Below are 15166 nucleotides of genomic sequence, written 5' to 3'. Positions count from 1 at the left end.
TTTATCTGTTCCCTTATTTGCTAAACTTAATACAACTTGTAAATGAGTTAATGCTTGTTATTTGTCCGACAGTATTGTGTCCCAAAGCTAATTACATATGGTAATTAAACATTAAAACACCTGCGGCTTATAGTCCAGTGCGGCTTATATATGTACACATCATTCAATTTAGCTGCTGCGGCTTATAGTCAGGTGCGGCTTATAGTGCGAAAAGTACGGTATTGTAAACACGAGTTTAGCCGTGAGTGGCTATCAAAGTGTTAAAGAAAGGAAAGTCTAGTGCTGGCTGAGCATATTGTTTGTTTGCACTAAGTTAATACTTTGACAAATGTATATCAGTTCGGTCTTTGTGTGCCAAACATTATTTAAGCCTGTAAATACTAACACTGTAAACATTTTTTTTTATATATATAAATGAGAAGCATGTTTAGATTTGAGTGTTAAATTTTTTTTTATTATAAAAAACAACGTATATCGAACCGAACTGAAAACTGAAAACCGCCCAAAACTGTGATACGAACCGAACCGTCGATTTTGTGAACCACCCCTAGCTGCCACGCATTAAACCTATGGAGTCTAGGGCTGTCCCCGACTAAGGATTTGGATGGTCGACTAGGATTGGCAAAAATGTGCCGTTAGTATAATATTTAAAACATTATTTTTTTTTTTTTCCCCCATTTGGGCTGTGGGGGGTGCTTAATGTCTGAAGGAGTCGACTGAAGGCTTCTTGTCCTCTGCAAAAGCATGCAATTGGTCCACTGATGGATACATCTTGATATTTGTCTAGTCTAGTGTGTTCATTAGATGGGTGAAATCCTCTTTCAGTGCCTCTGTGCCTGTTTTCGTAGGCAGTTAGCCTCTGGTATGCGTGCCATTAGCGTTCGCCACGCTTCTATGCCTCTTTTCTTTAGGAATTTTTATTTTATTTTTTATTTTATTTTTATATTCGACTAAGAGGTTGGCCAGTCGACTACGGCTCCTTTCGACCGATTAGTCGATTAATAGGGGTCAGCCCCTGGAGTCGCTCACCTTGTTTGCAGGGCTATAACTATATATATATTATAGCTATGGATGCAAAAATATGGCCCATTTGGCATCGAGTATCTATCATTCAAGATGTGAAAAAGAAATAATTTTTCCATCCATACATTCCCGTTTTATACCGTGGTGAATATAAGTATGGTTTTAGAGCGGTTTAGGGTAATTCCTGGGAGGCTAGTAATAGGCTGTGACGCACATTATACTTAATCCATTGGCATTTCGTCCCTATACACGCTACAATTAAAAATCCAAATGCATATGATCGGTATATTATGTTCTATCATGAATTGAATGAATTATTGTCAATAACGGCATTCGTTAGTACAACAGCATACACTGATCAGGGCGATGGCTATGAAAACAAGGCACAATCAGGCTGAAATTTACGTTAAATTGCTCTTACCTGTGGCCGGTGAGATTCCAAAAAGAATATTCCAATTATTTGATTGCCATCTGTTAGATCATATGTCCATTTGGGCCACGACATAACCCACCACAGCATAATGAATCGGGGGTCCCGAAAACTATTCAATGCGATCGGGTAAAGCTCTCGGTCCAGACTACTAGAAAACTCCGCCCGGAGGAATTTCAATGACACACAGCCACATACAGAGTCTCAAAGGGAGTGCAACATCGGCTGCATACCATTACCACCAGGCGGGGTTATTGGACTTTTGTCTTATTCCCTATGGTTACACAGAATTTCTTTTTTACCAATGTTGTGGAACATTATGATTATGGCAAAACATATGATTATGGCAAAACTTAACTTAAATGATAAATAATCACTATTATGGGTCCATAAAACATTTATTCAGCACTTCTGAATGCATACAGTACATTAATTCCATCTTTTCTCTGGCTGCGCAGCGGACATCTGTGCTCTACTGAGCGCACCTTTCTAGTCCCCAGCTGAATGTGCTCTCTTGACTCGGCACAGTAGACGCGCGACAGACAGACAGCGTCAATGTGAGAAACACAATCCCCCCCCCTCTCGCTCTGAATAATATGCATATTAGATCACTCAGTGATTAACCGCGACAGGCATATAGTAAATAAGGATATAAAAGCATGTTAAAGACGCATTTATTGGACGCGTCACGCGCAGAGTTTACATAGAAACAGCGCGACTCCCGACAGCGCGACATCATCACAACAACACGCGAATAATATGCATATTAGATCACTCAGTGATTAACCGCAACGGGCATATAGTAAATAAGGATATAAAAGCATGTTAAAGACGCATTTATTGGACGCATTGCGCGCAGAGTTTACATAGAAACAGCGCGACTCCCGACAGCGCGACATCATCACAACAACATGCAAGGTTGTTAGGTTGTTTCTGTTTCTGTGATATATTTTCGGTGAAAAAACTCCTTCGGCCGAAAGCCGAAAGGCAATTTTTTGCCATTTTCGTCCGAAATTTCGGTGCATACCTAATAATTTGTTGGTACTAGGCATGGGCCGGTTACACGGTTTACCGCGGTTTGAAAACGTTGCGGTGTAAACATTTATTGAAATTACGTTCAGACAGTAGGCACCGATGGTATACGTTTAGAATCTGCCTGTCAGAAATGTTAACTGGAATGCACCCTTGGAACGCCCCCCCCCCCATCCAGCGAGTAATTCCGCGTGGTGCAGTTTGTTTACACCAGTCGGCAAAAGAAAAACTCGCAGAGTCGCAGTCTGTCCAACCCGGCCTCGTCGAAACCATGGCTGAAGGAGGTGAGCCAATTAAACGTTTCCCACCGTCTAAAAAGACCAAGTCGGCAGTGTGGGACTATTTCGGCTATCGGAAGAACCCAGACAGCCACAGCTTAGAAGAGGATGGTCTCCCAACGTGCAAGAAGTGCCGGCGAAGAGTGGCTGCAAGAGGAGGCAATACATCAAACATGATTACCCATCTACGAGATCATCACCCAGTGCTCTTTGCCAATTTCCAGGTAATGTTGTCTTGACGTGGTGTGCCGTCATCTGAAAATAATGCTCAATGCACGAAGGGCTAACGTTAGCCCTTCGCCGACTGGGATTTGCCTGGAAACTAAAGTAATGTTGGCTACAACGTGTACAGCGTTAGCCTAGCTAACGTTACCTACAAAGCTAGTATAAACTATGGATGAGTCGGTCGGAGTCAACCAGCACATGCTAACGGGTCGGACCCGTTATAGCTCTCACCAAGCTATAAAAAAGAAACGTTTGAATGTGACTGATGTAGTGAGCTAGAATCTGAATATTCCACCCATAAATACTAATGTAAAATATAAATAACGCAACGGTCATCATTTTGACGGGAGCTAGCTAACGTTACCTAGTTAGCCAGCTAGCTAACTAGTAGTACCGGTAATGTTGCCAGTTATTGATTTCGGTCGACTAACGTTAGCTCGTTTGTTATTCATCCATTACCAAATCTAACCCAATCATCAGTAACATTAATACAATTGATCAAATCTGTAGCTGTAGCCTGTAACATTATCTAGCTATATCCAAAGAACATTGCTCATATTGTCAGTATAATGTAGTAGTAATCTTTTTTAAATGTATTTTGCATTGATAATTATGCTAACTAGACGCAGGGCAAACCATTGACCATTTAACAAAACGTAGGCCTATTGCCTTTTTGACATGTAGCCTACATATGCATAATCATGAAAGATGAATTGTTTAAATGTGTTTAATTCAGTAAGAATAGTACTAGGCTATATAACATCTGTGCAAGTAAATTACATTAACAAAACGTATTGCCCTTTTGACATGTAGCTAGGGCTGGGCGATAAAACGATAACTATAATTATCGCGATATATTTTAATCTTTTTTTTTTTTTTTTTTTTTTGTAACCTGCAACAACAGGGCAGTTTTAAAACCAGAGACAGTGGACAGACTTGTCTTTCTTGCCTGCAACTTAAAGTAATGGCTTTGCTTGTCCAAATGACAATACTGACCAAATTGAGATTTATTTTTCTCTTGTCCATTTATTTTGTTTGCTTTCTAATTTAAAATACAGTTTGAAACCGTCTGTATACAGTAGGCTATGTGTGCTAGCAGAGCTATTCTCCAGTCGCGAGTCACGGTGCACATGTGCGGTGGTTTGTCTACCAAAAAAGCACCAAACGATAGAAAAGAAACTAGTAGAGCCAGAACTATTCAACTCCCCTGGAGCCACAGCCAGCAGAGAAGCCTGTTTACTTTAGCTTTCAAACCAGCTGCAGCCTGAGAACTGGAGTGTGAGGGGCTGTAACAGATAGCGGCAACGAGAAAGATTTGCTGCAAAATAAACATACATCTGTTTAAAAAATAATAATGAAAAGAAAATGTAAAAAAAAAAGCGTATAACAATATCGATAATCAATATCGAGTGATATGATAACATATCATATCGTTATCGTGATATCATTTTTGGCCGTATAGCCCGGCCTTACATGTAGCCTACATATTCATAATAGTGCTATCAATCGATTAAAATATTTAATCTGATTAATCGCATGATTGTCCATAGTTAACTCGCGATTTAAATTTTTTTTTATCTACCTTAAACAGATCTTTTTCAAGTTCCAAGTTTTAATACTCATATCAACATGAGAGTCAACAAATGCTTGCTTTATGCAGCCATTTAACACAAAATGATGACCCTCATGCATTGCAAATTTGCATCAAATTCAAAACAGAGTGATGCACAAAATAACTTAAAAGAAAATAATAATTAAAAACAATGAATAAAGTGCGCATGAAATAATAGGGGAAAGAAAACGTTAGGAACTTGTTACATTGACCACGAGGGCAGTGTAATCACCCCCTCCCCCTCTCTCTCTCACACACACTCCCAGCTCTCTCTATTGCCCCTTCCTCATCTCTCACTCACTCACTCACTCACTCACTCACTCACTCACTCACTCACTCACTCACTCACTCACTCACTCACTCACACTCACACTCACTCACACTTCAGAAACAAACATAGTATCAATGAGAGCATTAATAATACACCCGAGTGAAGTCTAGTAAAAAAATAAAAATAAATCTTAAAAGTTAATCGTGAGTAAAAAAGAAAATAGTGGCGTTAATATAATCGGGAGTTAATACCGCGTTAACTTTGACAGCCTTATTCATAATCATGAAAAAGGAATTGTTTAAATGTGTGGTTAATCCAGTAAGAATAGTACTAGGCTATATAACGTACATCTGTGCAAGTAGATTACATTAAAGGGGAACTATTTTACTATTTCTTTCACTATTTGGGCACTTTTACACAATTCCTGTGAGTCTATGGAACACCTCTGTAATATATATATTTTTTTTATTCATTGTTTTGTATTTCTAATCAAGTCCTCAAAAACAGAATTTTTCTACCTCAAGATCTCGAGCTGTTTTGCAGCCGCAGGTGCCACCTAAACCACTGTGCACCGTCGTGTTCGCCTGAACATTAACATGCAGCAGTGACTATATGACATCACATATAGGCACATTTTCAAACGACTCAGTTCAGTGAGGGTGAATATTGTGAGAGGAGAATTGGAAGAATGCGCCAATATGAGAATTTTGAGACATAGATCATATTAATATAAGTTCACATAGCTAGGAAACAATGCTAAACACTCAAAAAGGCCATTTATAAGATAGTTCCCCTTTAACAAAACGTATTGCCCTTTTGACATGTAGCCTACATATTCATAATCATGAAAGATGAATTGTTTAAATGTAGCCTGTTTAATCCAGTAAGAATAGTACTAGGCTAGGCTCACATCTTTGTAAATATTACATTAACATGTCTATTTTTTCTTTTCTTTTTAGGATAGCTGTGCCGAATGGGATCCAATGCAGATCAGCCCACAATTCAGCAAACGTTTGAGAAACAGCCTATGCACCCACGTCAAAACATTGTAAAGACCTCCAATGCTGTGGCGTACTTCATTTCAACAGATATGATGCCCTTTCAAGCAGTAGAGAAACCTGGGTTCCTGAAACTGATGACAGCAGTGCCTCTTTACAAAGTGCCCTCTCACCTCACCGCTCCAACCTTGACCTAGTAAAAGGTCTATATGCTAACCTTCATACCTTCACCATAACCTGGACTGAAAGTGACCATGCTCACTTAAGAGAGTATTTATTTTATTCAGAACTGAATTAAATTTTATTTATTTTTATTTAAGTTTATTTGGAAGTATTTTTCATTCTGTAGTTTCTGTACTTACTTAAAGTGGTCAGACAGTTCCCTCTGTGTGTGTAATACAATCAGCTTTTCTGCAAGTTATTTATGAATGTGTGAAGACTGTAATAAAAGACATTTTGTTCAATGGGGAAAAAAATGCCTTTTCTTTCTTACCGATTACCATGATATACCGTGAAACCGGTTATCATACCTTCAAAATGTCATACCGGCACATGCCTAGTTGGTACAAATGTCATTCAAAAGGATTTCAATTAAATAATAATTTTTATATTCACTTAGTAATTACATGCATTATTTGACAATTTGTATACATCACTGACAATGGTATTGTAAAAATCCATACCTTTGTGAGGATCCATGACATAATATTGTGTATACCTCCCAGCCCTACTTGAATGGTGTGGAGCAGTGAGGAAAGGCACACGTCATCAGTGCTCCCCATCTTTGTGCACCTTGTGTCACTTAGTAGAGTAGTCGCAACATTCTCCTTCCATCCATCCATCCGATCTTCCCTCTCTCTAACCTGGTGAGAATTCTTATGCCCCACCTCTTCCCCGCCCCTCTAACTCTTTCACTCCCTTTCTCTCTCTCTTTCTAGCCTGGACAGAACATGGACGTGTATGTCCCTGTGGCCTGCCACCCAGGGCACTTTGTGCTGCAGCCATGGCAAGACCTTTTTAAACTGGTGATTCTGACGGGAGAAATGGTTCTCTACTACAACAAAACTGAGGGAATCGCTGAAGCCACCGACATCCAGGTGGACGAGATCTATGCTGCCGAAGTAGACAAGTAGTAAGTTAACCTTCACATGACACATTCCGGGTTGTTCCTTGAACCTGTTGAGCCATATTTAAGCCATATTTTCAGAAAATTCACCTAAAAGTGCATACCCAAGTAAATACTAGGGGTGTAACTGTACACACAAACCACGGTTCAGTACGTACCTCGGTTTTGAAGTCGCGGTTCAGTGCGGGTTTTCGGTACAGTGGGCTACTTGTAGTGTGCAGTAACAGTTAACACATTCGGGGCCATTCGATTTCCCCATCTAGCTATAGCATGGCCAGGTTTTCATTACATACCGTAGTTTCACTGTGCGTCACGTTGTTTGTAGAGATAAATCTATATTTTATATTATAGCTATGGATACAATGCCATGGTCATTTGACAGTAACTAACTTCCGTTCAAGATGCAAAAAAAAAAAAAAAATCATTAACGCGTTATTCCGTGGTGAATATGAGTATAATTTCGGAATGATCCGTGCTAATTCCTGGGAGGCTGGCTATAGGGTGCAACGTGAATTCTACTAAATCCATTGGCGTTTCATCCCTGGACACGCTATTATTTTCAAATCAAATGCATATGATAGTGTGGTGGAAAATGTATAGTTTCTATATCATAAAAGATCATAATTATTAGTGATCTACAAATCAGCCTCCCACAGAGCTCTGTAATATATCAACTTTAACAGACCTCTGCGGTAAGGGCTGTGTTTGTCTTCACCAAAAAGGACATGATGACATACCCCATGCAGAATATTGAAGCCAGGTCATGATCATAAGATCGTGTGATTTAGGCGAGGACACATCTGTTTAGACCTGTCATTTTGTCATGTGATCAGCTGTTCGTTTCTGATTAATTTATTGCCAATAACGGCATTCGTTATTACCACAACACACGCTCATCAGGTGGATGGGTATGAAAACCATGCATGATCAAGCTGAAATTGACGTTGGATTGTCCTTACCTGTGGTCGTTGGTATTCCAAAAAGAATATTCCAATTATTTGGTCGCCATCTGGTCCATCCTATGCCCATCTGGTCCATGACATAACCCACCACAACATATGGATCGGGGGTCCCGAAAACGATTCAATGCGATCGAGTGAAGCCCTAGGTTTCCCATTACTAGAAAAGTCCGTCCGGAGACATTTGAGTGTTACACCCGGTCTGGAACAGGGTTTACTGCACTCTCGATACTGCCTACTAGCAGGATCTGTCCGGTACTGCACCTTCGGAGTCGCAGTATGCCTTTTAACGGCAACATACAGGTCCCTGACATTGAATAGGATATTAAAATCGAAAAAAAGGGAAAATGATCCAAAAATGTATAAGTTTGTGTATGTCACCAAATTTCCCCAAGGGGATTAATAAAGTATCTATCTACAGGGCTCCAGACTAACTTTTTACATTGGTTGCACCAGTGCGCCTAACTTTTTCATTTAGGTGCACCAGCACATAATTTAGGTGCACCCAAAATTTCCCACTGCGCCTTTTGCCGCTGCAATAATACATTTTAAGCATTACCATTACCTTTTTTGTCAGTTTCCATATACATTAGTATTTTCTATTGTAATGTAAATTATTGTAAAAAATAACATTGTATTACAGTTAGCTCGCAAAGTCCAATCCTTCACCTTTTTATGTCTATTTTAACACATTCAGCTCAGCTCCAGTTAGAGCTGTCCCAAGCCTGTTTTTGGGATTCGAACATTCGCCAGGGTTTTTCGAACGGATGTTCGAACCATCGTTTTTAATCATGCAAACAATTGGCTTCTAAATAGGGAGGTGTAGTCTGACGTAGAGGCTGACATGTGAGTGGATTTTGACTCCCGCTCCTTCCCACTCCCACAGAAATAATCTCATCCCAATCCCAAGTGAGTTTCGAAAAAAAATCCCACTCCCTCCCACTCCCACAGAGGACTGATCCCAATCCCGTCCCAATCCCGAGCCAAACATTTATAGAATCCCACTCCCGTTTACCAATCTTGCTCCGTTTTTCTTCCTCAGTATAAAATATGCAGTACATGGGTCACATCATTTCTGTAGGGTTGTACGTTAACTTTTTTTGCACATAGCACTGGTGCTACAGAGGTTGATAGTTTTGTAGCACAGGCCAAAATCTTGTAGCACAAGTATAAAACGTGTTATATTTGTAACAGTCACAAATGTGCCTATTGTTTTGTGTTATTTAGTTGCAGTGCCATGTTTGGCTGTCATTTTCATGCTGACAAGTTGACGTCACACAGCCAGACATGTTACGTGTAAGGAATTATGGGATTTGGTGTTGGATGTATGGACTCTACTAGGGGTGGGAATCACCAGTTTCATCACGATACGATATCGATTCTTTGGACGACGAAACGTTATTTGCCAATATCACAGTCTGCCACGATACGATGCAGGTGCCTGCAATTGATATGAGATGATATCATAAGCCCATTCAACACAATCAGTAACATTTAGATCAACTCAAAAAAGGTAACAAAAATATAATTTGAAAGAAATAAATTTAGCTCTTCCAGACATTTAAATGAAAAACAATCTATTGTTTTAATACAAATAGACCTCCTGTTCACTGTAAAGTGCCACATTTTGATATATTGAGCTTTAAACTTGAAATAACTTTTTGGAACTCACAACACACCAACCTAAAACCCCTCCCTCTCCCAAACGGTTCCTAATTTTCTTTTATGTTGCATGATCATGTATACATTTATTATGTATTATATTTTATGTTTAAATATCAACATTATCTGGCCATCCTCAGTAAATACTATCAAACTCCTTTGACCTCACCTACTTAAAATCATTGACGTAGAGCAGACCTGTGCATTGTACGGCCCGCGCGGGATGATTCTGACCGGCCCGCGAAAGATTACATGATGATAATAAAAAAATTATTTTTTATTTTTATGTCAACGTTCACACGCACAATATACGCTTACCTAGGATTTGACTTGATTCAACAACAAAGCAGTCGGGGCAATGGCAAGCCGAAAACTGTCGAAAGTGTGTTTTTTTTTTCACAACTGAGGTAGGTAGATTACATTTTTTTTATTTGCTATTAATTTCACGGCAACTAGGCAGCAACAATCTCGAACACATGAAAACCCTGAAAGAAGTCAAACCATCAGCTGATCACCGGCACAGGTACTCATCCATGTTAGGAGCACTGCATGATGAATTTTCAAGGCGTTTTCAAGATTTCAAAAAGGTTGAGGATGAAATGCAGCTGGTTTCCTCTCCCTTTACCTGCAGTGTTGATAGTGCACCCACTGATGTTCAGCTTGAACTCATTGACCTGCAGTCTGATTCACTACTGAAAGAGCACTTTAAGTCAGCATCACTGCTAGAGTTCTACTCTGCTCTCAAGGAGGAGAACTTTCCAAACATGAGGAGACATGCTCAGAAGATGTTGGTTCTCTTTGGATCCACCTATATGTGAACAGACATTCTCAGTCATGACGTTTACCAAGTCCAGGTACAGATCCTCTCTCACTGATGAACATCTGTCAGCTGTGCTTCGCATCTCCACCTCAGACATGCAACCTGACTTTGATGGACTTGTTAAAGCTTAACAGAGACTGGATTTATCACACTGAATGAAAAAAAGATCTGAAGAACACTAAAATGTGGAAATGGGACACTTGATTTTTTTTTCTTTTTTTTTGCACAGTTCTGAAAACATTAAATGTTTATTATAGGCATGTAAAGTAAAAAAGGCTACAAAACTGGGACACTTTTCTTTACACAGTTCAGTGACATGTCTTGTTTATTTTGGCTATAAGATGATGTGATGTCTTTAGAAAGCTAAGAACATTTTATTTGTATAGCACTTTTTCATACATGCCCTTTGTTATTAATGTTTCACATTTTGTTTATAATTTTGGAAATAAATTATATTTGAATAAATGATATTTTTGAAAGCTAACCTCACCTTTTAATTGCCAAATAATAACATACACTCTTACCAGGGGTCAAAACAATGCCATTTACTGCTTTTTATATAGAAATAAAATGTATATTATGCATAATTGAGTTTGGAATTTTGGCCCGGCCCTCCAACATATTTTCAGTTGCTCATTCGGCCCCCCGGGAAAAATAATTGCCCACCCCTGACGTAGAGAGAGGGACAGAGAGGCTGAGGCTCCACCGCCCCCTCCCTTTCCTCATTGTTTTCTCTGCCTCTGAGCCGGGTTAGCTTAGTTTAGTTACCGGTAGCAGCTAACTAGTTAGTTTTGGTGAGGATGCGAAGCATTGCAGGGAAAAACAGGCAGGACTTATTTCCTGGTTGCAAAATGCGCACTCTAACATAACATAGCACGCTGTTGTTGTTGGGCTGCCGGAGCTGCGCTTGGGAGGAAATGCCACAGGATTTTCAAAATAAGAGTATCGATATGAACCGAACGTTGCTAGCTGCCGGAGCCATAGATATTATGGCTGGAGCTGCGCTTGGGCGGAAATGAGACTTGCCACAGGATTTTCAAAATAAGAGTTATCGATATGAACCGAATGCCTATCGCACGGGTGCTAGTGCAGTAAATTCATTCATCGCACCGACTGATTTTTTCATGGCACGCTGTACAGCCCTGATGTCTGCCTTAGTTAAATATAAAACCACCAAACATTTACATTAGTGATGCACCAATGTATCACTCCCGTCCAAATCCTGTTGATTTTGTTGTCATAGTTCCCACTCCCTTACTCCCGGTCCTGCCCAATCACTGGATTCAAAGTGAAATTGACTCTCATCCCACGGGAATCCCGAAAATATGTCATCCTCAGTCTAGTCTGACGTCACTTTGGACCGCCTGCGAGGTCCAACCGTATAGGGATTTATCTTTGGGAAAATGGATTATCGCCTATTGTAACAATTGTACCTCATGAACATTTGGAAAGCTTTCCATTTCTGCACAAAATGAGTTCCCTTCTATCACTGTCATTTTTGGTTGAAATAAAATTCAGCGATTCAAATTTATTTTCTTTTACAATTAATTGCGAATATTTTCATGTTGATCTATAGATTGTGGATGAATACGCACAGAAAGGTACACCATGCAAATGTTGATGCTTTATTTGTTTTAAACGAGACTATTTAGAAATGGGCAGGTCGGTTGGTGCGCCTGTACAGCAGAATCAGGAAGCAACGGGGGCATCGTGAGCCTCCCACGCGTTACTCCTCGCCGCTGAGATTAAAAAAAAAATAAAAAAATTAGAACGCACATGGCCACGGGGAAAAAGACGCTAAACACACACACATACACACAGACAGACCTGCTGGGAGCACCAGTGCGACAAGGGAAAACATCCAGTCGCACAGCTCTGAGTTTTGGTCGCAAAATGCGACCAAAACGGGCGCACCCTGGAGCCCTGATCTATCTAGTGAACTGCAGACACTATTTCCTCAACTATTTCTTTAATTTCCTCGAGCTGGGCCTACAGTACTACAGTTGAGAATAGTTGAGGAAATAGTGTCTGGAGTTCACTAGAGGTCTGATATCCGGGTCACGTCATTCTGCAAAGTTATGTCTCGAGTATCACATCCTCGTCAAACACAACAATAAGAATTGGCAAAACTCATACATTTCATCTCATAAACCATCTCTTTCCCTTTCTCTCCCTAGTTGGCACCGTGTGTTGGTGAAGGCGATTGTAAACGACGGGCTGTTGTCTGTTTATGAGTTGGATTATGGCAAACATGAGCTGGTCAGCAGCGCTCACCTCCGGCCTCTCATCGACGAGTTCAGACAACTGCCCGTCCAGGCCATCACTGCACAACTGGCTGGTGAGTTGGAACCTCAGACGTAAGGTACAATGTATGTTGACCTGTTGGTGGCATCATCATCGACAGGGGCCTCGTTATATGAAAGTTATTTGACCTCATCCTAGATTCCATCCTACGATCATTTCAAAGAATATAATAAAAACGGATAGTTTCAAGTTTCAAGTTTCAAGTTTCTTTAATAGTTGTCATACAGAAGTACAGAATACTTTTGTACAAAATGCTTCTTACTCTTGCGCTCCAGAGACTGTGCAAGACAAGATAAGTATGAAATAAAAACATAGTAAAATTAGAAGTAAAAAAAAGAGGTCACAGTGTTCAGTTTAGACATATGTACAATGTTCGATGCAGAATAGACGTAGTTACCATACAATACTGTGCAGTGTACTAATATACAATACTATATAGTGCAAGGCAGAAATGGAGAAATGGGACGAGGTGCAATTTAGGTACAATTCACAGTAGGTGTACGAGTTGTAGTGCAAATCCTTTATCGATAAATATAAAGTGTAAGTGTGTTTGTGTGATCTAAAGTGTGGAGAGTGGGTGCTGCAGTGTGTTGTTTGAGTGAGTGTGTGGGTGTGTGTGCTGTGTGCATTTGATGGTTGTTGCATAGTGATTATTGTTCGTTTAGCGATTATTGTTCGTTTAGCAGCCTGATGGCCTGGGGATAGAAGCTTCTTCTGAGTCTTTCTGTGCTCGCCTTAAGACTCCGGTATCGCTTGCCTGACCGCAGCAGTTCAAAGAGGCAGTTGTTCGGGTGGCTCGAGTCCTTAATAATTCTCTTAGCCTTCCCCTTGCACCGCTTGTTGTAAATGTTCTGGAGGGTGGGAAGCCCCCCTCCAATTGTGCGTTCGGCTGAACGTGTCACTCTTTGTAGTCTGCTACGGTCTTGTGCAGTGCTATTCCCAAACCAGGAGGTGATGTTGCCGGTCAGGATGCTCTCTATTGTACATGAGTAGAAGTTCCTAAGGATCTTCTGACTGACTTGGAACTTCCTTAGGCGCCTGAGGAAGTAGAGGCGTTGTCGTGCCTTCTTCACAACACTGTCAATGTGTGTGGTCCATGTCAAGTCCTCGGATATGTGGGCTCCGAGGTACTTGAAACTGTTCACTCTCTCAACCGGTGCCCCGTCGATGCTGAGGGGGCTGTAGTCCTTGACCCCCGACCTCCTGAAGTCCACAATCATCTCTTTTGTTTTGCTGACGTTCAGGGAGAGGCAGTTCTCCTGACACCACTGTGACAGGTTCTCTACCTCTTCCAGGTAGGCCCTTTCGTCGTTGGCAGAGATCAGGCCCACCACTACTGTGTCATCAGCAAATTTGATGATGGTGTTGTTGTTCCGCTGTGCTACGCAGTCATGTGTGTACAGGGAGTAGAGGAGGGGGCTCAGAACACAGCCCTGGGGGGCCCCTATGTTGAGCATGATGGATGAGGAGGTGCAGTTGCCGGCTCTTACCACCTGGGGTCTGCCCGTCAGGAAGTCCAAGACCCACTGGCACAGGTCATAGTTCAAGCCCAGGTCCCTGAGCTTGGCTATGAGTTTGGAGGGGACTATGGTATTGAATGCTGAGCTGTAGTTGATGAACAGCATTCTCACATAGTTCCCCTGCCTCTTGTCCAGGTGTGATGCTGCTGTGTGCAGCACATGGGCTATGGCGTCCTCCGTGGACCTGTTGGGGCGATATGCAAATTGCAGAGGGTCCAGGTTGATGGGGAGGGAGGAACAGATGTAGCCCTTCACTAGCTTCTCAAAGCACTTCATGGCTATGGAGGTGAGGGCTACAGGGCGGTAGTCGTTGAGGCAAGCGGGCATAGATTTTTTGGGTACAGGGATGATGGTGGACTTCTTCAGACAGGTGGGGATGACAGCCTGTTCCAAGGACAGGTTGAAGATGTCAGTGAATACCGGGGCCAGTTGGTCGGCACAGACTTTTAGGACGCGGCCGGGGATGCCGTCCGGTCCTGCTGCCTTCCTGATATTCACTTTTTTAAAGATCCGTCTCACCTCATGCTCTGTTACCCTGAACACTGAGTCTCCATCAGCAGACCCCCCCCCCCCCCCCCCCCCCCCATTGCCGTGGTTTGTAGGCTGGTGTTGTTATTCACAGCCTCAAACCTCGCATAGAAGGAATTGAGATCATTTGCTAAGGAGATGTCACTGTTCAGTTTGAGGGGGGTGCCTTTGTAGTCTGTCATTGTTCTGAGGCCCTGCCACATGCCTCTAGAGTCGGCCTGTTCAAACTGAAGTTCAACTTTATCCCTGTAACGCCGTTTTGCCTCTATTACTGCTCTCCTGACGTTGTATCTTGCCATCTTGTGTTCTTCCATGTTGCCTGTCACCAGCCCGGTGTTGTATGCTGATGTGCGCACTTTCAGAGCCTCACGGACGGAT

The 15166-nt window shown here is 41.5% G+C and overlaps 1 protein-coding gene across 1 annotated transcript in view; it reads left to right on the top strand.

Annotated features, from left to right (window-relative positions):
* The window catches only part of tdrd7a (tudor domain containing 7 a), a gene marked incomplete at both ends in the record, with an annotated part of 195169 nt that overhangs the window by 168516 nt on the left and 11487 nt on the right, over positions 1 to 15166 (top strand). The window contains 2 exons of the mRNA XM_084318310.1: positions 6808 to 7001; positions 12614 to 12774. Coding sequence (XP_084174436.1) covers positions 6808 to 7001; positions 12614 to 12774 — 355 coding nt within the window. The remainder of the gene's footprint in view (positions 1 to 6807; positions 7002 to 12613; positions 12775 to 15166) is intronic.

The sequence above is a fragment of the Notolepis coatsorum genome, assembly GCF_963971535.1.
Source record: "Notolepis coatsorum genome assembly, chromosome: 7".
NCBI classification, from domain to species: Eukaryota; Metazoa; Chordata; class Actinopteri; order Aulopiformes; family Paralepididae; genus Notolepis; species Notolepis coatsorum.
This window is presented reverse-complemented; position numbering and strand designations above follow the sequence as displayed.